At 40.7% G+C, this 24,982-nt stretch overlaps 3 protein-coding genes across 6 annotated transcripts in view; 2 read left to right on the top strand and 1 right to left on the bottom strand.

The window, feature by feature from the left end:
- The window catches only part of akap9 (A kinase (PRKA) anchor protein 9), a 102,043-nt gene extending 91,016 nt beyond the window's left edge, over positions 1 to 11,027 (bottom strand). For all 4 annotated transcript variants that reach the window (XM_080734459.1, XM_080734458.1, XM_080734457.1 and 1 more), the window contains exon 1: positions 10,796 to 11,027. In XM_080734459.1, coding sequence (XP_080590585.1) covers positions 10,796 to 10,843 — 48 coding nt within the window. In that variant the 5' untranslated portion in view covers positions 10,844 to 11,027. The remainder of the gene's footprint in view (positions 1 to 10,795) is intronic.
- Positions 11,028 to 14,968: 3,941 nt separating this feature from the next.
- mterf1 (mitochondrial transcription termination factor 1) lies at positions 14,969 to 16,198 on the top strand (the record flags this gene model as incomplete). Its single annotated transcript, XM_080735379.1, has 1 exon — positions 14,969 to 16,198. The coding sequence occupies one exon, from the start codon at positions 14,969 to 14,971 to the stop codon at positions 16,196 to 16,198; it is 1,230 nt and encodes a 409-aa protein (XP_080591505.1).
- Positions 16,199 to 16,721: 523 nt separating this feature from the next.
- On the top strand, positions 16,722 to 24,506 carry dus3l (dihydrouridine synthase 3-like). The gene is made up of 16 exons (XM_080735044.1): positions 16,722 to 16,768; positions 17,590 to 17,779; positions 17,987 to 18,248; positions 18,475 to 18,820; positions 18,967 to 19,046; positions 19,479 to 19,562; positions 19,687 to 19,728; positions 19,961 to 20,113; positions 20,799 to 20,915; positions 21,435 to 21,500; positions 21,695 to 21,805; positions 22,699 to 22,795; positions 22,916 to 22,991; positions 23,401 to 23,589; positions 23,950 to 24,078; positions 24,313 to 24,506. Exons 2-16 carry the CDS (start codon positions 17,598 to 17,600, stop codon positions 24,383 to 24,385), a joined length of 2,007 nt encoding a protein of 668 aa, XP_080591170.1. The 5' UTR covers positions 16,722 to 16,768; positions 17,590 to 17,597; the 3' UTR covers positions 24,386 to 24,506.
- The last annotated feature ends 476 nt before the right edge of the window (positions 24,507 to 24,982 follow it).

The following is a 24,982-nucleotide window of genomic DNA, read 5'->3' on the forward strand; positions in this document are numbered from 1 at the left end:
GCATGCTCATTAGTAAATCATTCTGTTTATAATTATTATTATGACTGTAATAAGCATTAGTTATCAAGACAAGATTCAATTCATAAAAAGTCTTAACAAACCATTGGCAATTTGTCCTTGACCACAGTGCTACATGCTGATACAAATCTAAACTACCACTTCAAATAAAATCTTTACAATAAAGATTGTGTTCCATTTCCCTGCTGGGAAAAAAAAAACAATTTCATACAGATACAGAGAATGTGATCTAGATTAGCCAACACAGCCTCAACAAAGTGATTATCTGTAATACTCAGTGGTTCTGTTCATCTCCCTCGATCGCTAACGATAGACAAGCCTAGACAACCCTATAGTTCAATGCTATGGTCTGACAGGCTAATACGAAGCATGCATATTTAACTGAGAACAACTTTTCACGCAGCACATCTGTGAGAAATTGCCACAAGGCATAACGAAACTTCTGAATCATGTGACCAACAGGCAAAAAGGTGCGTTCAACAACTTTCAATGCTCGGGACAACCTTATGAGCACCCCAAGTAGCCCCTCCAGAGTCCAGACCCAGTAAAACATCCATCTTTGAAACAAATGGAATGAGCAACAATGTAACAACAACAATTGGGAATTGCAAGTGTGGTTGCCGTGACGCGAGTCACGCTTGCAAATATCTCTGTATCTGTCCGTCCTTGTCCCTTTTATTCCTATATATGGAGATCTCTGATGTCATCAATATTATGCCCATATCTTGGAATGCCCATATATGGACATACTGTGTCAGTCTCATGTGGTCTATGATGTCGACATCTATGATAAAAAAAAAATGTTGCTACTACAACCTCACTTTGCCCCAGTCATAGAACGTGAACGTGAGCCCCCCAGAACGGAATAATGGCAAAAAGGTTGGGTAAGACTAAGAGAAAAATTGATTCAGAATGCAGGGTATTTAAGCAGTGGACACACGATTATTCTTTTGTTCAATGCAAAGAAAAGGCTGTTTGTCTCATCTGTCAAGACACGGTGGCGCCGACATTATGAATCCCGTCACAAAGACAAGTATGATAGCTTGCAAGGCCAAATGCGAGCAGACAAACTCTCAAAGCTAAAAAGTGGACTGTTAGCTCAGCAGACTACATTTGTACGCCAAACTCAGCTGAACCAATCGTCAGTTCAGGCCAGTTTCCGTGTTGCTCAGCTGATCGCAAGCGGCGGTAAACCTTTCACTGAGGGAGAGTTTGTCAAGAAATGTTTGAATGTTGTTGTGGAGGAGGTGTGTCCCGAGAAGAAAGATGTCTTTAATGCTGTGATGGAAGTGTTGCCACTCCGACAATAAGAAGTCACTGTCGGAATGTTCCCAGTCACCAGACGCGTTGAACCCCTGCGATAGGCACCCCTGCGATCATCACACTTTTTCTGTTACAAACTGACCCTGGCCCCCCATCAGAGAAGGGAAAAGTTATGTGGCCCTCACTGGAAAAAGTTTGGGGACCCCTGCTCTAAACTGTCTAACCCTAAACGTATTTCTCATCTTATCCTTAGTAAAACTAATTATACAAGTATACAAAAAACACCCCAATCTTATTTTTGATCTACTTTTATATCTGTCTTGCTTATTGTCTTATTGTTTATATTGTTGAAAAATGTAAAATTATTGAGAAATAAAGAGTTAAAAAAAAAAAAAAACACCCCAACGAGCAGTCAGCGCGCTGAGCATGAGGTCGGCAGGGAAATAATTAGGGGGAACGGCCGGGAGGGCGAACGGATTGGTTACCCTCCTACCCACATACCCACAGACAGCTATCATCACCCTACTTGCGTGCTCTGCTCTGCTGGTGCAAGTAACTAGAAAAGTGTTCTCCTCAGAGCGCAGATCCAGGCCAGGGCTGAGTTGTGACCAGTTTTTGCGCCACCAAAAAAAAAAAAAAAAAAAATATATATATATATATATATATATATATATATATATATATATATATGAAAATATGGAGTTAGGAGGGTTTGAGATAAGTTACAACTAACAGCACACATTAGGTCCACAGTCTAAAATGTGCAACACATTTCTAATTTAACCGGTTTGTCAATTCAGTACCACCTGTAAACTACTCTAAGCCTAAACTTGTTTTCACATGTTTATTCTGTGTTGAATATTTCACTTTTAGTTTACCCTGCCATGCATTGCTGCGGGCAGGTTAATTGCGACCGTCAGGTCGCACTTACTATCAAAACCACCACAAAGTGTAACTCCGTCCGTCCGTCCGTCCGTCCGTCCGTCTGTCTGTCACACCTCACACGTCACACTCTTGCCCTGCTCATATCTCCGCAACCGTTGCCCCGATCCATGCCAAATTATGCACACACGTTCCTTGCCTGCCAAACTACAACCTCCAAGGACCCCCGGAGCTCCAGGGACCCCCATGTCCCTGGGGGACCCCCAGATGTAAAAAAAATCCAAAATGTGCAAAAATGACCAAATGACCACCCCAACCGGGCTGCTCACTGGGAATTCCCGGGGACCACCAACTCCTGCTGCTCCACAACGGATGCAAAAGTGGTGGCGCCCCCAGTGGAGGACCCCCTCCACTGCAGCTCACATAAAATGCCGTAACTCGGGCTAGGAGCGTCCGGGAGAGCCGGGCCCGGTACCTATTCGTCCGCCAAGGCAACGCCGAGACCCCACCCCTCATTTCTCACATGCCCCTCTTCTAGCGCCACCATGAGGCCGATTCTTGCAAAACACATTTTTGGACACTGCTCCTACAGATTTTGCCCTAAAATCACACAAATCGGTACACACTATGTCTACACTTATGTCATCAACATGGATCTGTCCCATATAGCGCCACCATCAGGCTGACCTGACGGTCGCTTATCTCCCGATTAGGGAGTCTTACTGGTAAATGATAGGTGTGATCTATGATTTTTTTATTTTCAAAGAGCTGAGCTTTTGTACTGTAAAAACTGTGAAAATAAGAAGTTACAGAGCTCATTGCCATTGATTGTAGTCTAATAAGTCTGGGCAACCATTAGCACATCAAATTCTATTAATCACTTAGGCAATAATTTTTCACACTTATATTACTTTCTTATACAAGCTCCAAATTATTCAAACTGTGCTGAGGATAGGATCCATTAAGCCTTATTGAACACCAGCCCGCAGGCTTTGCAGGGTACACCATGATTAACACCACCTTCTCTCATTAAGGATTAACCTTATGTCTAAGCCAAGAAGTACATCCACAGGGAACCACAATTCCCGACAGATGCCAATTTCTGCACCTTTTAAAAACAACAAAATCTGCTGTTGATAGAGCTATTAACACCTCTGAGCAAAAGAATACCCAAATCGAGCCTAGCTTATCTATTCAGGTCAGGACAAAAGAAAATGTTTGTGATATAGTGGCATCTTGTGGGCTAAAAACAATAACCCATCACAGTAAAGGCCTGTTTACATTTTTTCCTTAAGAGCATAACCAATGGAAATATGCACATAAAAATATCTACTCTCACATAGTTTCATCCACTGATTAATGAACACATCTTAAGAGCACACCCAGACAGAGAAAGCTGAGTACTTCTTAAGGAAATTTATACCAAATCTAATTAATCATACTCACTGGAGAGACACGTCACGATATCAATAAAAGAGCATGCTACAGTAAGAGCATGACTGGGTGTATGCTGATTAGTCTCAACAGACAGTCCACCGTCCTTCCAGACAGAGTGCCTCTCTGCTACACACAGTAAAATATAAAAGACGGCAGTGAGTGCACACAAATTTTGTGAGGTATTCTCTCCCCAGCCACCAACCCTATATCCCACTCCCATCAAACAATTATGTTTTAAGCAACCAGCGACATTAATGATTCAGAAAATTGCCAAGTTGTGAAAATCTGCTTTCAAAGTCGTGAAATAAACAGTATTCTTTAAGCTTTATCTGGTATTAACGCAGTGGGGACGACGTGTCCACTAGGTAGAGTTGAGCGCAGTCCCGCAGCAGTGCTCTACTCCTCACTGTGTTATGGAACTTGTTAGTGATACTTGTTCTCGCAGTCATCCCCTGTGTACACACTGACAGGACTGTTCGGTCACAGCAAAGGCGACTGACACGGTGGCGGCATCACCTGCCCCTCTTCACCAATGCCTATTCTGTCACTATCACCGTCGGTTCTGGTCCAGAAACCAGATCATGACATCAGGGATCTCTATATATGGGCATAAAAGTGTGTGTGCCTTTTATGCCCAGACAGACAACGTGCAATGGGTAGGGTACAACAGGTTTTTTTCATAACCAGGTGCGGCATGCATTCCCACCTTGCAACGCTACCGAGCAGATACAGTAGGTGCCCGACAGGCACTTATCTAGAATAAAATATATTTTGCCATAACGTTCAGATAATCTTGCACCATAGTGCCACCCCTGGTGGAGGTGAGGTACTGCCCTACATACCCCCAGTGTAAAAATGTCCACATGATGTAAATATGTCATAATAACATAACAGCTGTTCCTCTGCCTGATCTGTTTGCATTTGGTGGCTTTGTGTGCTTGGCAACATGAATGTGTACAAAAGCTATATAAAGGCATGTGCCATGACGTGTCATGACGTTGCAGTGGTGATTAATTTGGCCTTTAAAAGGCAGGTCTCGAAGGAATCTGAACCGTTCCCATCCAGGAGAAGATAGAAGTTATTATTTTCCACTAAGCAGGTTTAATTACAACATTCTTAACGCTGATCAACAGAATAAGACACATAGTGGGAGCTGTTTGCACCACTCAAAAAGGACACCACATCAGAATGATGATGGATGGTAAGAGGACATGGAGAACCTGTCTGGCTGTGCTGTGGATTCTTTCCGTTGTGGTACACAGCCAGAGAGCAGAACCCTCTCAAAAACAACATCTAGAGGCCATATTCCACCAGTACGGTGAGAACGGTAGCATGTCTCTGGCAGGCCTGGAGCGTCTACTACACAGTGCCGATCTGGACAGCATCAGGACGGCCATGGTTCAACATTACGACGAGCAGCCGGGCGAAGAAAGTAGCCATGCTTACTTTGGCAATCACCATCCGGATCAACATGGCAAGTGCAACAACACCGACCATGACCACGACCATGACCATGACCACGGCCACGGCGACCATGACCATGACCACGGCCACGGCGACCATGACCACGGCCACGGCGACCATGACCACGGCCACGGCGACCATGACCACGGCGACCATGACCACCCCCCAAAAAATGCCACCACAGCATGGGTGGGTGGCATTGTGTCCGTCACAGTGATCAGTCTTGCATCTCTGCTTGGGGTATTCCTCATCCCTCTGATGAAGTTGAACCGCACCTCCTTCAAATTCCTTCTCAGCTTCCTGGTTGCGTTGGCAGTGGGCACCCTCTGTGGGGACGCTTTGCTTCACCTCATCCCCCATTCCCAAGGTGGTCACCACCACCACCACCACCGTCACAGTGTCCATGAAGAGCATGAGGAGCAGTGTCTTGACGGGGTGTGGAAGGGTCTGATGGTGTTGGCAGGAATCAACTCCATGTTGCTCATGGAACACTTGCTGACTCTGGGAAAGATGTACTATCACAAGAACCACAACAACGATGACCCCTCAGTGACCTGTGACAGAATGGGCATCGGTGAAGAGGGTCAGGAGATGCGGGCTCTGCCCCACCCGCTGCCAGTCGACATTTCCGTGACCCCCAGTCATCCCCCAGTTCTGGTGGATGACTGTGAGAGCGCCGCCGGGGGGGCCACGCATCAACGTCAATACAACCACATACTGAACCACCACCACCAGCCACACAGGCATCACTACTCCCAGGAGCACATCCAACAGGCTGGGATCGCCACTCTAGCCTGGATGGTTCTCATGGGAGATGGCCTGCACAACTTCACTGATGGCCTGGCAATAGGCGCTGCTTTTAGTGATGGCTTGACCAGTGGTCTCAGTACCTCTCTAGCTGTCTTCTGCCATGAACTGCCTCATGAACTTGGTGACTTTGCGGTGCTGTTGAAGGCGGGTATGAGTGCGCGCCAGGCTATCATCTACAATCTGTTGTCGGCCATGCTTGCCTATGTGGGCATGGCCATTGGCATTGCTATTGGACACTACTATGAGAACATAGTCGTATGGATCTTTCCTTTCACAGCTGGACTTTTTCTCTATGTGGCCCTGGTGGACATGCTACCAGATATAATACATAGAGATGCTAGAGACCAAGGCTTTAGAGGTCAGAGTGGCTTCTGTCTGCTGCAGAATGCTGGCATATTGCTGGGTTTCTGCATCATGCTGATTATCGCCATCTTTGAACCGAAAATGCAACTGAAGCTGGGCGATTAATAATGAACAAAAGTGAACGCTAGCTGTTAATGGCTGTCCCGTAACTGAAATGTCCAACATCTCATCCTAAATAAAGATCCAAGAAGTTTGTTTGATTTCACCCTACTGATGAAAAAAAAAAAAAAAAAAAAAAAAGATACCGGGTACTAATGAAAACAACCAAGGAAACAACTCTTCAGGAGACAAAAACATGATTATTTATTTGAGCAATATAGATTGAGCAAAATCAGAAAATACTTTTATCTCCTGTTGTGTACAGAAAAAAAATCCATCATAAAATAATTTCAGTGAAAATTCATGATGTAATTCATCCATGGTCTGTGTGTGTGTGTGTGTGGGGGGGGGGGGGGGGGGGGGGGGTCTACAACTATTACACCGATTAGCGTAAAATTAGAGTAAAAATAATTATTGTGTACTCTGCCAGTAGGCCACCAAGAAAATAATTTCAAACAGTAACTACAATATGTATGTGAAAACATTTGAGGTGAGAAATAGACAGAAACAAGAGAAAAAAATATATAAGACATCTCTATCACTTATTCACTTTCAAAAAAAGAAAAAACACGGCCCTGACAATTGAACAACTGATGATGGACAGTTGGACACAGAGTTCCAAACGGGCAGATGATGGACAGTTGGAGACAGAGTTCCAAACGGGCAGACAAACTAGTGGCTGGTACACTTTTTTACACTTTTTTTTTTAAGATTTGTTTTGGGGCTTTTATCACCCTGGCCACAATATGCGATGTGAATGGCATGACCCTGTATAAACCGGAAGTGGTGGAAGTGCTGCGGTTAACGGAAGTTGCATCATGCGTTGCAGTCTGTTTACATTCCCCGGTGAAACAAAACATAGCTCCATTGACCAGCTCATAAGTTAACTCGCTCTTTAGTAGAAAGGTAAACGTCTAGTAGAAACATGTAACGTTGGTAGAATCCATGTTTGCTGCTTACTGTGCGAGCACTCCGAGCAGAAAGGACGAAGGTGTGTGGGAGAACAGAAAATGTTTCTGCGGGGAATAGATTTTCAGCAACACCGCACTGTGATTGGTCGAAAAAAGACAACTTCCAGTGAAATTCTCCCGGCGGAAGTAGCACCGTTCTAGGTAGGGAAACTAGGGATGTCCCGATCGCGTTCGGATCCCGATACCGATCACACATTTTTGCTCCCGATCCGATCTTTCGGCAAAGCATTACAAAAAAAAAAAAAACACATTCACGTGTTGTTTTTTTGTATTTAAATTACAGTATCCATGGATATAATTTTTTTTCTTCACTTAGTGCAGCATTGGATCAAAACAAAAATAAAGTTTATCAGCTATATATATATATATTTATTAATTAAAAGAAAATCCCGATCTTCTTCGTCCGGATCGGGATTCGAACCTGCGACACACTGTCAAGGCAGCAGAGCCTATGTGGTATAAGCCTGGACTGGTAGGCCAGCAGGCTTCCCAGGCTGGTACGCATTCTGATTAAGGTTGTTAGATTCGCAGTCGCACTGACTAGAAAGATGCAATTAAGTCACACGACTTGCAAATTATTTCTGTCTTACTATTGAAGTTTATGGGGACAATTAATTCACTAATAAATTAATGGCAATATATGGAGACCTCTGTGACAGTCCTTGTCACTTTCATGCCCATATGGAGATCCCTTATGTCATCAATATTAAGCCCATATCTTGGAATGCCCATACTGTATATGGACATACTGTGTCATTCTCATGGGGTCTATGATATCAGACATACGGTCATGTCAGTCATATTTAGGAAAAGTTTATTTTTTAATTTAAGTCAATGGAGAAAACTAATTCACAAATACGTTATATTTATAATGTATTTGTGAATTAGTGTGAATTACTTTATGATGTATCTCTTAGCAAAATTCCCGATGAAGCCAGTCGATTTGACATATAGCCCAAGTTTGTGCCACCAAAACTGTGGGAGGAGCAGCGCAGCAAAAAAAGGTTTATCTAGGAGGGGATGGAAGATGGATGGATGGAATAAAGTCGGACAAGTACTATATAGTCTAGTTGCCCTGCAGGGGCAACCAAACTAACAAGATACATTTCCTGCAGCATTATCAATATATATGCAGTGAATCAAATTTAGCAAGTTGCTGTCCTGCAAGTAGGAATCGATAACATAAAGGGCGAGGTACAATGCATCCTGAAATCCCTGCAGGAACAAAGAGAGGCCTTTTGTCAGCCCACATGCCAGAGCCATAGCCAAGGTAATGGCTTTGCTAATAGTATCTTCCCCACAGTGTAAATCGCAAAGCCCTAGCACCAACTGTACTATAACCCCTGAGAGCCCCCTAACAAACACATTTAACAAAGAACCAGCAGCCACAAATAATAAGGTTGGGTTCTTTTAATTGTAAAGATTACGTCCCTTTTAAACTGACTGAACAAGTGAAACTAGAAAGATGGGAGGTTGCCAAGACGGGATCTGTCACTCTTTATCCCTATTTGAACTGTGCTGACCATTCCGTCCATGTCCCTTTCATGCCCATACAGTATATGGAGATCCCTGATGTCATCAATATTAAGCCCCTTTGGGAATGCACATATATGGAAATACTGTGTCAGTCTCATGTGGTCTATGATGTCAGACATCTATGATGTCAGTCATCTCTGACATCATCAGACATGGTCTATAATGTCAGACATGATGATGTCAGACATCAAATCCATATCTGGGAAAAACATATATATTATATTATATATATATTATATATTTAATTAAAGTCAATGGAGAAAATGTATTCACAAATACATTTTTATAAATTAAACTACATAACCTATCTCTTAGCAAAATGCAGGTGTGTGTCCAGATGAAACCGGTCGATTTGACATAATGGCCCAACAAGTGTGTGCCACCAAAACTTTGGGAGAAAAAAAAAAAAAGTACTTAGAAGACGATGGAAGATGGAATAAAGTCAAGACAAGTACTATAGTCTGGTTATACGTTATTAGTCCACCAACCACACTAATAACGGAAACATCACTTGGTCAATACAGACATGTTCATCAACAAGAGAACAAATCATTTGCCAGACAGTTTTGTGTATTGTTGTAGTAGTAGTAGTAGTAATAGTAGTAGTAGTAGAGGGATAAGATCAGATCAGATCAGTCAGATAAGGATATGTCTTTGGGCACAAAGCCACTGCATTAGACATTAATTAGACAAGTCTTGTTGAACGCACTTGTCAACAACATAGAAATACAGCCATCATGGTCATGGACTGGGACATAGATTGTACGTAAATAAGATAAAGCTAGATACCTAATTAAGTATGCATAATAAACCTACTTAATTTCATATGTTCAGAGACAATAGTCCATGCATTACAATATTATCAAACCACAATATCTTCCCCATCATATAGTACTGCTATTCTACTATAATCACACACCATATAATCTTGATGATGGAGGATGGAATGAATTCATTCTTGTAGTTCAGTCTGCACTTTTGCATTGTGTTGGATTGGATCGTTGTCATCGTTCATAATTTTTCATATAAAGACTGAAAATAGTGATCGTATTTTTTCCACTTGGATCTTCGAGGCCTTTTGAATAAGGTGTGCAAGAATAACAATTCCTTCCTAACATGTCTGTCTAACATGTTAATTAACAAGTGTTTTGAATTCAAAGTTACATCCTGTATGAATTTCAACTTCTTGTTTATGCCCCAGAATGACTTTTGAATGGCAATTTGTAGCAATTGTAGATATATTAGACGTTAAATATCGAATGTGTAAGCATGTAATGATCATGTATACTTACTATAACTTCAAAAACTTTTTTTTTCTTTTTACATTTTGGACACAATAGCCAATTTTACATCAAGGTGCCCAGATGTCCCTAGTGCCCAGTCTGCCCACCTGAGCTGTTACAGTATGACAAGTTAGGTTAATGTTATGGTAATGTATTGTTATGGCCTAACCGGTAGGTAAAGATTTAACCTTAAAAAAATGCCTATTTTTCAGTGCCATGCGGGACAACGTTTGCTAAAGCTAGTGGGGGCATGCCCTGGAAATCCTGTCACACAAGATTGTCCGCATACTCGCATGCCACTGCCACTGCCTATCAATCACACAATCTGTCTGCTTGGTTGGTTTGCCTGTGAGCTTCCCACACTGTGTCCTCTACAGTGAGAGAAGTTTAGGAAGAGATCAGAAACATTACAGTTGGCACATAGACAGCATCACAAAGGAATGTGTCCGGCTAGCTAACCCAGCTGTCAGTGACCACCAGGACAGGAGACTCTGACAGCTGAGTGGCTTATGGGAGGGGAGGGGGCCGTGAAAACAGCTGACGACGGCCCAAAACATGAAACAATAAGTTGAGGAAGGCATGCATGCATGCAATATGCTCTGCAACACAAGTTTTCACACACATGGAAATGTACATGTAGAGATGTAGAGAACTCAAGGTCTTCCATACCTTTGCTTTGCCGGCCTCCAGCTTCTTTTGCCTCTCCTCGTCTTCCATTGCCGTTGTCCCTGTGGCTGAGACAAGAGGGGAATGGCTTCATACGAAACGGCAGATAATAGTCCCAGATGTTAGCGACGAAACCACCGGACGCCTGACTTCCAATTCGATGAGCGGGACCAGCAAAACAGAGCGACAGTGTCGCATTACTAGGAGCTAGCTCCTTGGAACGCTCTGGACTCTGCCGCCATGTTTTCCACGTAAACACGAGACAGACTGGCTGTGATGACGTATCCTAGGTGCCGCTTTTAGCCACGCCTTCTCGGAATGTCAAACAGAACTTCATTCATCAATGATCTGGCCTTTGTTTTCCTATGGCGTTTGTCAATGTGTTTGTACAGCTTAGTGTGGTTTTTATTTAATTTTTCAGCATAGCATTATTATGATTGACAGAATCCATAAATCTATCCATCCATCTGGTAGGCAGAAGAAGTGATGAACCTGCAGTCAAGGATCAGGAACACTTGAACACAGATGACACTTCAAAAAAAGTGTAATAACACAGTCACACAACACACTCATTCAGAATTGGAGTACCAAGAGGAGAGGAGAGGAGAGGAGAGAGGAAGGCCTCATTACAAAGTATTTCATATTGCTTCATATATTCAACAGTCACAGTGGTTTCCAACACAGACAGCTTATAGGCCTACATAGCCTTAAGGCCCATTCCCACTGGGCCAGATAACAGATATCTGGAGATATTTCTCCAGATATGTTTCCATGCAAAGTGGATGGTAGATACAGATAAAAAATATATTTGCCACAGATAAAAGTATCTGTGGCAAATATCTGTGGTAGACTTTTCTTTTATCTGTATCTACCATCCACTTTGCATGGACAAATATCTGGAGAAATATCTCCAGATATCTGTTATCTGGCCCAGTGGGAATGGGCCTTTAGCCTTACATTAATCTTCTCCTGTAGTAGCTTCTGCTTTGATGACGTCTATGCCATAGACGTCATCAAAGCAGAAGCTACTACAGGAGAAGATTAATGTAAGGCTAACATAGCCTAAATATTAGAACTTAATTTGCAAATAGTTAAACCCCCATTGGGACCAGGCATAAACATTTCCAATTCTTTCAGAGCTTGTAGATTGTCTAAAATGTCATATTCTCAACAAAAAATGGAAAAAGAAAGAAAAAAAAGTTACATGCATAACATACCACATAGGCCTACTTGACTTGTACCAAAATGCCTTATGAAGTTATTTTGAAACATACCGGTTGAAGCAGCAGCAGCAGGAGAGGACGGCCTGTGTCTTCTGGAGACTGGAGCCGAACAGCTTATGGTCTGACAGATCTTGAATTCCACCCATCTTCTCTTTGACATCCTTACCAGTTTGAGCTCACCTATGAATACTTGTTGCTTGTACAGCTGCTTCAATAGGAACTGCTGGCCATCTGAAAGTTTAGGCTCTTGAATTATTGATGCACCAAAGGAGTACTGTGTCAGACTCCCCAGCAGCTCTACCATAAGAACGCAACAGATGGACCAGGACACAATTTCACCCATATAATGTCAACATATGGAGATCTGTGACAAGCATGCAGTGGCCAGTCACAGTTCTCAAACTTTCTCTTTATTTTTATTTCAAGGATCCCCATTTTGGCCTGCATTACGCAACATACCCATTATTACCCCATAACTCTAAACAAGAGATGTCAGATGAAGTATAGACTTGATAAGCGATGCTCAGGTATCTGCTTCTTTATTGATTGGTTCTTCCAGATCATGTTAAAGGACATATTGCTACCATAGAACTTTACACATTTAATGTTGAACTATGTAACTTTCCTGTGCTACCCTGGATTTGAACCCACATGCACAGTGCTGACATTTCTTACCACTAAGCCAGGGGTGGGCAACTTTGATGATGGCGAGGGCCACTATATTTCCACCTTCACTCCAGAGGGCCACATTGCATATTGCTACGTCCTACTTTGTCATTCTAGTATCTCATACAAAAGAAGCAAAAATAGCAGATCTACAAGCTCAAAACGCATTGCAGCGCAAGCTTGTAGATTGGCTATTTTTGCTTCTTTTGAATTGGAATCCTGAATTATTTTTTGTTATTTTTTAATTGGAATCCTGAAATGTAAAATTTTGATTTAATTTCAAACGCATTTAGTTATATACTATAGAATTAAAGCAGAAATGTATAATATATCAGTATTCCGGTATCAACCTGCGGGCCGCATTAAGTGAAGTTGGGGGCCGCATGTGGCCCCCGGGCCGCCAGTTGCCCATGTATGCACTAAGCTAATGGAGCCTGCCTGCATGCTCTGGAGTGAATTTTTAGGTCAACATTTGAAAATCAAACCAAAGAAAATTACTGAACAGAGATTTAAATAGCAGAATAGGTAAAAAAAAAAGAAATACAGAAACATGTTAATAATAGTAGTTGTGATTTGTGAAGGAAACAAACAAATACTTGCATATAGACATTTAACAGTCCCATGTTTATAGAGGACAAGGGAGTGTATTTATTTAGAATAAAAGAAAATAAGAGGTTAATATTCATATTCTCATTCATTCTAGATACAAGGAACTGTGTTAACAGCAATGCAAGCAAGTAAAGTCCATTTGAAGATTGTACAGTGCTGTGATAAAATATGTATGAGTATGGGCAGGGGCTCATCAGTGAAGAGTTTCTGTTTTGTGTGCCAGCTTGCGACCTCTGTGACAAACACAGCAGTTATGCAGGCAATAGTCAGCTGGCAATTGAGACACTGAGAAGAAGTACATTAATAAAACATAAGCAACATTTACTGCTCGTTGTCCAAAACAAGACTTGGTATGATAGCTTAATAATGGCACAACTTCACATAAAGGGCTATAGGGCTGGTGAAATGAACAGACTGTATATGGATTATTACTCGCAGATCCATCAATTTACACCAGGTATAAAACGTATTATTTATGGATGCACTATAGTCACTATATGTCTATATCATATCATATCTATCTCTATTTGAGATATAATGTAGCTCTCTGTATGCAATGATCATTTATCTTCATGTTGTCCAGGGCTTCTTGATGTAGGATATGCAAGAACAATACAATTATTCACAGTGAAGGAAGTTAAATAACCCATGCATATATACGTTCAAATTCTCCCCAAAATAACCCTCACTATTCATATATTGTAGTCTCAGTTGCTGCCTATATTTATCTGAATCTATCTCTATGTCTATAATGTGATGATCTCTGATCTACCGGTATTTCTTCCAACATTTAGTAGACCTATGCCTTGAACTTGAAGCTTGACTTGAAGTGCTGTACTGCCATCTAGTGGGATGAAACAGAAAGGTTTTTTCAAACTCCACAGCAATAGAGGGCGCTAAATATAAGTCTTGGAATATAGTGTGGGGTTGTAGTGTTCGTTTACTTTGTGGCACACACACTCTGTCTGGGACAGTTTCTCAGTTCCTTCCATCCATGGGGTTCTTGGATCATGTGAGGTGAAACCGGGTGAAACCATAGGGTGAAATCAGACATATGAGGTGAGTGAGTGCAGTGTTTATGTTCATCTTTATCATTATTAGGCTATTGTTATTACCACCGGGTTTACCATTAGGAAGATGAAACGGTGTAGCAACATCTTCCACTTGAACTGAAGTTGACGCTAGAAGGTTTCACCACAGGTTCCCATGACATCACAACATGCAATCCCTTGTTATGACCATAGGCCTACTGTACATGGAGATCCCTAGCCACATAGATATGGGCCATGTCTTGGCCATCTGGCCAGTGATCTTCATATATGGGCATAAAAGGGATTCTGGGGATAGGTGATGTCACAGTGGTGTGTCAAGGGAACCAACCCATAGACTGTAAAAAGGTGTACACACACGTCTACACGGAGACAAGCTGTGGCATTTCTCATGGTAAACTGATGTACATGATGTTCACATGATGTTTAATAAAATACCAATTTTACCTCGAGATTCCCAGCCCAGATATCCCTAGTGCCCACCTATCCTAGTTAGTGCCCACCTATCCTGTATCCAACTGTGTGTTACATGTGATTTCCAGTTCTGTATGGCTGTTGTTTTTATTCATTCGATTGTCATTTTCTCCCACAGCTCATTGCCGTGGCTGTGACGGGCCTGCTCATTGAAAATGGCAGCATCACTTAGACTTAGGACATTCCTACATGTTCCTCGAGCATTGGCATTGAAGTGTATCTTTGGCCACCTTCCAGTACAGCTAACCTCCCCCTGCCTTCATGGGCTTTGCACTGTAACTCCCAATAACAGTGAGACAGAGTCTGAGGTGGGACTGGAGAACAAATCTCTGCTTGAGAACGCCACTATAACTCCCAAAAAGAGTACGCCAAAGTCTGTGGCTGGGTCAGAGAACAAATCTCTACTTGAGAACCTGAACATCATGGGGGTGGATTTGAAAAAGGTACGACAGCGACAGCCTGCGATACTCCGGAGATCCTTTACTAATGAGCAAGGTGTCGCTCGGTTCCTGCAGGGCAAAGGTGCCAGCAGAAATGTGATCGCCAGCATCATATCTCGCTATCCCCGCTCCATCACTCGCTCAGACAGGCACATGGAGGAGCAGTGGGCTCTGTGGCGAAGTTTCTTCGACAGTGACGAGGAGATTATACGTGTCTTGGATCGCTCTCCTGAGGCCTTCTTCCGCTGCAGCGACAACAAGAATTTGGAAAGCAATATCCAATTTCTGACCTCACTTGGACTTGACTCCAAAGCCCTTCACCGGCTACTGACCACTGCGCCACGGACCTTCTCCAACACTGTGAGCCTCAACAAGCAGATGGTGGAGCTCCTGGAGGATGTTTGTTCTGAACTCGGTGGGGAGGATCCAGCGCGTTTTGCTAAAACCGTCATATCCAGGAATGTCTACATTCTCATCCGAAGCACAAAGAGAGTCAAGACAAACATTGACAACATTAAAACCTCTCTCAAGCTTAGCAGCTCTGAACTTCTAGCTCTGCTGCAAGGTGCTGGGGCCGAAATCCTGGACCTCTCCAATGAGTATCTCACAAATAACTTTGAAAGCCTTAAGCAGAAGATGCTCTTGCATGGTGGTCAGAAAACCGATGTTAAAAGGCTTGTACTCACCTATCCAATGGTGCTGTTCATTGGGTCGAATACATTGAACTCCAAACTGGATTGTCTACTAGAAGGAGGAATTACATTGAAGCAAATAGTGGCGAAGCCCAGAGTTCTAGAATTCAGCACAAAGAATATTACAGAGCGAATAGCAGAGTTGCAAAGGTTGGGGTATGACTTTGAAAGGAATGGCATTAACATCTTGGACCTGAGTCGAAAGCGATTTGATGCAAAGATAGAAAGACTTACTGCTTCACCAGATGAGTGAATGTTGGACTATGCAAGATAATGTGGCATGTTTTGCCTCCAGTTATGACATAAGGGATGGATTGACATTAAAACATGTGCACTTAAACACTGTTTCTGTTTCCTTTAAATGACTTCATTTAAATAATTTCAATATGTATATGATTAATTGATAATTGAATGATGAAGTAAAATAATGTGTTTCAGTATTTCCTCTAGTGCTTCTCATCTAACCTCGCATCACCAGACTTTCCCTTCTCATCCTCTAGGTTTTTAGCCATGCAGTAGCCAAATAAGACATGTCCTACAACATATTAATATGTCTACTCTTAATTCCATTAATTATTTTCCATACCATGGTAGAGGGAAAATAGGCTTATAATTTACTTCTGTTGGTATTCTGATGTTTGGCTATCCTAGTCATAGGGTTTAGCAGAGATTTATTTTACATCATTCAGAACAAGAACTCAAGCGTCGCTGTTCTCTCCCGTGTGGAACCAATGTTTGGTACACATGGTGCCACACGGACAATTCTAACAGTTGCGCAAGCACAACCTCACGCTGTGGTAAACTAATTTCCCCGAACATCCAGGTATTTATAAGGAATACATTATATTCCACATGGTCTATCATAAGTGTTTTGAAAAGCAGACATCCAATGTGTTGTTTAGATTGTTCTTTGGTCTACAAAATGTCATTCAAACGCTAACATTGGCTCATTTACAAGAAGAAGCTTATGAGCTAACGTGGTGACCCGTCGTCAGTGGACACAGTACATTAACAAACTAACATTAAAGCAACAATAAAGTTACCTTAAATCAGACAATCTCAGTCTGCCCATGAACACATACAGTTAACGTGTACTTATGGTAGTTATTATGAATATAGCCTTCAACATGTTGCTACATGCAATCCAGGACGGTTGTTTATATGATCATGATCCCAGTGTTTGAATACAGAAATATATACTTTTCATCGTACAACATATGCTAATATGACTTAATTATGTGTAATTGCGAAATGTCAAGATATATCTTTACTTCTCTGTCTCAGAGATGGCTTCTGTTTCAGCATGTTAAGTTAGCAGCATGCTGAAATAGAAGTTAGTATTACTAACCTTCCAGGAAAAGAAAGGTCTTACTAGTTTCTATTAGCTTGGAATTCAGATGATGTCAATGTCATTGTGTCTGAAAGTGAGAACTTAAGTATGTATGTTGTAATGGATGAAGTACACACCACACTGCCTTTAATAGACCCACCTTGACAGTCGAATGCCAAATAATTAATATATTAGGTTTTATGTTTCTGTGTCACAAATTTGGAATGACATGCACTCAGCACATTACGTACATTTATAATACATCATGTTAAAAACAGAAGGATAGGCCTACCTTTTATTTTCTGATATTTCAGAAGGAGGAATGGAGAAAGACAGCGAGGGTGTGGAGAAAACTTCTGAAGAAGATAGCAGGACTGATGAGGTTGCAAAAAGCATAGCTGATATTAAAATGGAGAAAGACGACGAGGGCGTAGAGAAAACGTCTGAAGAAGATGTTAGCAAGACTGATGGGGTTGCAAAAGGCATAGCTGTCATTAAAAATGAGTGAGTATGGTAACCACAAAGAGCAAAGATTTGCAGCTACAATAGTTGACATCGACTTATTTACAGAGAAAGTCTTATCATGTAACTATTCTACTGTACAACAAAAACTGATGCTAACTGTCCTAATCTTTGTTGTGAGTTTTTAACTGCATGACATGCAGCTATGCTGATGTGGTAATGTGACTATAATTGTTCTTATGCTTGCAGATTCATAACAACCAAAGAAAAATTCTATGAATATGTAGATTCTAATGGGCAGGGCCCTAAAGGAGGAAAGGAGGTCGGTGAAGATGAAGAATCTAAGGAGACAACAGGGGAACCAGACGTGAAAAAACTCAAACTCAGTGCCGATGATGGAGTTAAGGTGGGAAATACGGATAGCAAACGAATCCGGGGACAGAATAAATCAAGACCTCACATGAAACCTAACAGCTATGATGACAAACGACTGTGTACATCAGTCATTCAGGTATAAAACCCAAATCATTAAGAGTGATTTATACTTGTTTGCACACAGAAAATAGCCAATCTACAATCACTGTCGTGACATGATGCTTTGGGAGCTTGTAGATTGGATATTTTTGGTGCGTGGACACTGGACACAGTGTGAAACAGTGTTTATCAAGCCTTTAAACCAGTGATGACTGATTTTCTCATAATTTTAGTAATTTATTTTGTATTGTATATCAATTTAGGAACGAGGAATTTGCTCATATGGAGACAAATGCAAATTTTTCCATGACATCGCGAAATACTTGGCTGTCAAGCCTGCTGACATCGGTGAAAGTTGCTACCTCTACAACACCTATGGAAAGTGCTTCTATGGTCTGGCCTGCCGCTTCGCCAAGGCACACACTTCACCGGATTTCAAAAACATGGTGAACGAAGAACGCGTTAAGGCTTGTGAAGGCACGACTCCAGTGAAGAACACCTTGGATAAAGACCTCAAGAATCGACTCAGGAAGCGTACGGTCTCCTTCAAGAAGTCAGAGGCGTACCTCAAAACGATTGCCAATGACAGCAATCAGGGAAAGCAGCATGGTATGAAATATTTCATGAGACACATCAATTCTTATTTCATATAACGTAGAACAAATGCTGGTGTAAAGGATAAATAAGGTAGACATGGCCATATATATACGGTATAAGTTGACACTACTGATACTTCAATGCTTTATCACACTCAGGTAATACTTGTAAAGTTGAAATGTCCACTCAGAGTCCTGCTGGTGAGGAACTACATGCAACAACTGCACCAGAAATGGAGGTATGGTTTAAAGCCGTTACATCTTCTTTTTTTTGGGGGGGTGGGGGGGATTGATTTGATTTATAGATCTTTTTTCTTTATTAAAGTATTGCTTCCAAGGAAGCCCAGCCCATATGGACTCACTTTTACATTTCATTTGACAAACAATTCACCAACATAACAATTCACACAAACAAGGATCAAACAAATAACCAACTTTAACAATCAAGCTACTATTTGAAAAGCTGAGACTGTCTTCTACTCCAGGCTCTAGAAACAAAATGTGCCGTCTTAAAGACTTCATAGTTAAACAAACAACCATTCCAAAAACAAAAATTACATTTCCCAAATTCGCCAATAAAACAATAACAAACAGGTGAGCTGATTAAGATGTCAATATGTTGGTGTCGTCAGGCATAATGCAACAATGGTTTCCTTTTTTACCAATCACAGGGCTGCCAGAATACACAGGTCAAGACTATTGGCCCCTTGACAGATGAGGACGTTATCAAGTTGCGGACCTGTGAAAAGAAGCAGGTATTTTTCACCCACCTCAACATCCATTAAACATTAATCAATGTTTCTTTTTTACTTTGTAATTTATGCATGTAGCATATTGTCTTTATCGATTACAGTAAATCTATTTAACACTTTCCTCAAGGTGGATTTTCAAGACAAGCTCTATCTTGCTCCTCTAACAACAGTAAGTACTACTTTTTACTCATTCAGGTAATATATAAGTCGATATATATTAACATATTTTAGATTTCAGCTATTATAGGTTATGAAGGTGATGGCTGTTTCTTTTTTTCCAGACTGTAAAATAGTAATATTATAGCTTGATGATTTATCAAATGGATAGAACAGAATTCAGTATATTAACAACTTGATTTATGCCTAAAATAGGGTTCAATCATTTTCTCTGTATCCCATAGTGTGGAAATCTACCTTTTCGTCGCATTTGCAAACGTTTTGGTGCTGACATCACCTGTGGAGAGATGGCCATGTGCACCAACCTACTACAGGGACAGGCATCTGAGTGGGCCCTTCTAAAGAGGCATGAAAGTGAGGATGTCTTCGGTGTTCAGGTGGGATCATTTCAGGGTTTGTCACTGTCTGAAACTCTTTAGAACTGTCAAATAATGTTTATGGTATACGTATCCATAGAATAGTAAACAACAGGTGCATATTTATTTCACAATGACAAAGGAAAATGTAGTCTTTCCTGAGGAAAAGACACAGGCATACTATGGAAAATAATATACATCATGTTTCTCTTGAGTTCCAATTTACTTTCTTGGTAAAAAAATAAATTAAAAAAATCATGTTTTATTTATTGAATGGAAATGTTTTCCTGGCTAGAAGGTAAATGGAGTAGAGGCTCTATATCGTGGTTCCCAAACATTTTAGCTCTAGACCCAAAAGAGAAATTAGACGTTTACCCAAACTAGTGAAAATAGCAGATCTGATCTACAAGCACACAACGCAGTGAAAAGCGCCATGTTGTGAGCTTGTAGATCGGCTATTTTCACTACTTCTTAATTTTAATTTACTACTTATTTTTTTTTTACTTTACTTTTTTTTTTTTTTTACAGCATTCTTAGTTGGGTTCGTTTTTTTGTTTTAAAATGTATAATTTATTTTACATTTCTAAACAAATTTGATTTTTGGGGGTTTGGAAAATCTTTTGGAATAAATATATTTTTTAAACTAGAAAAATAAAATTGTTGTTTGGGAACCAGTGCTCTATATAACCTGAATTGTGTGCCCTAGGTGGAGGGCTGCTTCCCAGACACAATGACAAGGTGTGCAGAGCTAATCAACAACAATGCTGATGTAGACTTTGTGGACATTAACTCTGGCTGTCCCATTGATCTCGTCTACAAAAAGGTAAAAGTCAAAGATTTGGTGCTTGGTGTTGTTGCTTAGACCAGGGGTCTTCAACAGGGGGTCCGGGACCCCCAGGAGGTCCTCAGAGTTAATACAAGGGGTTGTCCAAATATTTGAATGATATAAAGTTTTTTTCCTCCTTTTTTATATTAACCACTTGAACCCTAGTGTCCATATTCTGAGAACTTTAGCCAAAAATATTTGCTATTTTTAGCAAAGAGCTTTGTTGTAGAAGGGAAAAAGAGAAGACTAAGTACAGAGTGAAAGGACAAGTTTAGTAAGTATTGGTTAAATATCTGAAAACACAAATTGACATGAATCCAAAATACACTGATAATTGTGCTGTCAAACGATGAAACTATATGGAATCTCTGAAAAGGTTGTGGGGGTCCCTGCTTCATCTCTCTCTCAACTAAGGGGTCCTTGGCCCGAAAACCTTGAAGACACCTGGCTTAGACAATAATAGCTGAAATCTCAGTGGCTGATATTTGAGTTATGACATGTTGTTTTCCCCTGTAGGGTGGAGGATGTGGTCTGATGACACGGACAAAGAAGTTTGAACAAATCGTCAGAGGAATGAACTACGTAAGGCACCCTTTTATTATTATTATTATTATTACTATTAATATTATTATTATATTTTCTGCCCAGGTAAACATTTACATAACAGATATATTTCAGATTTATTACATTTAATTTACAGATTTCTCGTAGTTTGTCTCTCTCTGTCTGCGGTATTTATTTTGTGGTCAGCTGACAACATGCTTTCTTACCCTAAGGTCCTTGATGTGCCTTTGACTGTCAAGATCCGTACTGGTGTTCAGGAGAAGTGTAACGTGGCTCATAAACTCATACCAGAGATGAAGAAATGGGGTGTGTCCATGATCACGGTAGGCCTCTTATAGTATTAAAGCAGCTATTTGCTGTGATCATTTCTATCCTAGGCAGAATCTCTTTATTATACAAACATCTTGATTTTGTTGAACAAAAAACTAAAGTTTCTGACATTCTTCAGAGAAAACCTAAAAGCTGAGACACAGTGTGTATTGTTTGTCTTTTTCACCTTAATACTTATTTAAAGTATTTAAAGTGAACCAAGTGTCCCCGTTCCTTCTAGAACTCAACCAATATTTCGGTCTGGCTGATATACCGGTATATGGGCCATTATTTGGGTAAATGGGTTTTTAGAAATATTTGAATAGGGCTTAAACCCCCCTATTATAGGACCGCTTAAACCCTCTATTTGTAGTAAAACAGACCTGAGTTGCAACTGTACCTGGACTGCTCTTTTCTGTCTACTCTACACTGTCTCAACAGGTCACAACGCAAACTTGTAGATCTGCTATTTTTAGTGAATGTTTGTTCCCCCCTGAATAGGGATCCTGGGGTTCAAGAGGTTAAGTGGTTAAAGGGGTCATTTTAACTTCAACTCAGACTTTTGTGCACCCAGACAGTTTTTAAGTAGCTAGATTCAATAGTCTGTTCATTTCATTAGACCCTTCCTATTTAAACACATAATAACTTCAAACTGCCAGAATCCGAATTGGCATCAGACCCCATCGGTTAGGCCTAACCCTAAGTGGCAGAAGTGAAAGATTCCATCATCAATCTTATCATTGGTAATTGACTTTGTTGCTGTACTGTGAGATGAGATAAGCTGTATGTAGACTTGTAGAGGGATAATGATTTTCAATAGCACATTATATTAATCTAAATTCATTCACAGGGGTACCTCTTACAGGTGAGGATGTCACAATAATGTAACAATGTTTTGTTTTTCCAGCTGCATGGCCGATCCAGGGAGCAGCGCTACACAAAGTTAGCTGACTGGGACTATATCAGCACCTGTTCCAAACTGGCCAGCCCTCTTCCACTTTTTGGTACATGTCTAGATTGTGTAGCTATAAATACTGTATATATCTGTAATATTCTGTTGAAATAGAAACTGGTCAATGTTTTGATTTCCCGTCTTTGTACTTAACTGTTATTTGTTGTTCTAGGGAATGGAGATGTTTTGTCCTATGAAGATGCCATGAAAGCGAGAGAAACTGGAGTATCTGGCATAATGATAGCGAGGTTGGTACAAGTTTAATTTCTTCATGCATTGGTAATATTATTGTAAAGTACAGTATTTAATGTCAATTATATAACATTTGTATAAATCATTGGTATAGACTGGGTCAATCACATTATTATTAATATTGGCCATTAATAACTACTATGTATTGTATCATAATAATAATAATACCATTTATATTGCAACTTTATGAATACTCAGTTATCAGCGAATTGGTTCTTGTCATGTCATCTTCGGGACAAATTCGTAAACTAAATAATATGTCAAATCATGCCAGAATAGCTCATAATTAACAAATGGCCAAAACATGACATTATGTACTTGTTAAACTGACTCAAAACTGGAATATAAATGTAGTCCCAAGTTGAAACTGGATGTGGAATCAAATGTTTCTGTCATCTTCCATAGGGGTGCACTCATCAAGCCCTGGATCTTTACTGAGATCAAGGAGAGGCGGGACTGGGACATATCATCCAGTGAGCGAATGGACGTCCTCAGGGATTTCACTAACTATGGCCTGGAACACTGGGGTTCAGACACACAAGGCCTGGAGAAGACCCGCACCTTCCTCTTGGAGTGGCTTTCCTTTATGTGCAGGTCGGTTGTTAATGAATTCTTTTTTTGCAGCAATGAGTTTTATTATTAAACCGTTTCTGTATAGTGATTGACTTTTGACAGATACTACACTGTCAGACGACTCTCTAGCCATGATGACCTATCCATCAAATAAAGTTCAAATACAATTGTCTTGGTGTGCAAAGTATTGCTAATGTGACTTGAGAATCCTCTAGTCATCTATAGAGAGTATGCACATGACATCATCATCATGAGGAGTCAGTAGGAGTGAGGAGGAGTCTTTGCCACTCAGTCTAGATGAGTGGCATATGATGCATACCCTCTATACTATAGCCTGAGACCATCACACGATTTCTCTGTCTCTTACTATCTTATGCTTAGATACATACCCGTGGGGCTTTTGGAACGGGTGCCTCAGAAGATCAACGAGCGACCTCCCTTCTACATGGGCAGGGATTACCTAGAGTCTCTGATGGCTAGTCAACATGTTGGGGACTGGATCAAGATAAGGTAATGATAATATGAATCCACAGTAAAATCTTGAATGGTAATGTAATTGAGCCTAACGATTGGTCTTTTTTTAAATGTTAAGATGTAACACTAAATACTGTTTAAACAAAGACAAACACTCACATACTTCCTTATTACAATAGTTTTACACTGGCCACTTCACAGCAGCTCAACTTAGAGGTGTACTAGATGGACATCACTGTAACCAGTTTCACCCTTTACCCTTCTTTCCAGTGAGATGCTGCTTGGACCTGTACCAGGGAATTTCAACTTCCTGCCCAAACATAAAGCTAATTCCTACAAGTGATACCTGCTCTCTATATGTGTAAACCAGGCTTATATTTTGTATTTCTTTGTAATAAAATGTTTGAGAGGAAAAGGCTAATCATGAATGAAATACAATGACAACTAAAATGTTCCCCCTCCTAACCTCCTGAAAAAAAGAAATTGTAAGTTTGAGATTGTTTAATATTTTATTTTGCTTAGCTAAAAGTAGTTGTATACAGAGGTGGAAATACTGTATGGATACTTGAAAATATATGCAATAAAGCCTACTGACACACTCAGACTTTTTTCATTGTTACCTTTGTGGTTATTAGTAGGGAAACTGATTGAGACATTGACATTGACAACATGATTGAGATTGATTGAGAACTAAGTGAATGTCCTAGTCTGGGTGGCGGTAGCTGTCCATGGTGCTGATATGATTCTCTGCCCTTTTGTGACTGACATAATGGATCATGAATATATGCAGTGTTACATGACCAAGTTAAAGGAGTAGTTCACCCCCTAAATGACTTTTTCTATTGATTACTCATGCCAAGACTTGAGTTCAATATCTTTTTGTATTTGTCGCGTTCCTAAGATAAAAATGTGATTATACTAAATTTACCCCTTTGATTGC

This window comes from Nannobrachium achirus (assembly GCF_963921795.1).
Source record: "Nannobrachium achirus genome assembly, chromosome: 10".
NCBI lineage: Eukaryota > Metazoa > Chordata > Actinopteri > Myctophiformes > Myctophidae > Nannobrachium > Nannobrachium achirus.

Excerpts from the sequence above, each read along its gene's own strand:
- dus3l (XM_080735044.1), top strand. The coding sequence starts at position 17,598 with ATGGAGAAAGACAGCGAGGGTGTGGAGAAAACTTCTGAAGAAGATAGC. Across the intron at positions 18,821-18,966 it reads CAATCAGGGAAAGCAGCATG|GTAATACTTGTAAAGTTGAA; the intron begins GTATGAAATATT and ends TATCACACTCAG. Across the intron at positions 22,796-22,915 it reads CAGCCCTCTTCCACTTTTTG|GGAATGGAGATGTTTTGTCC; the intron begins GTACATGTCTAG and ends TTGTTGTTCTAG.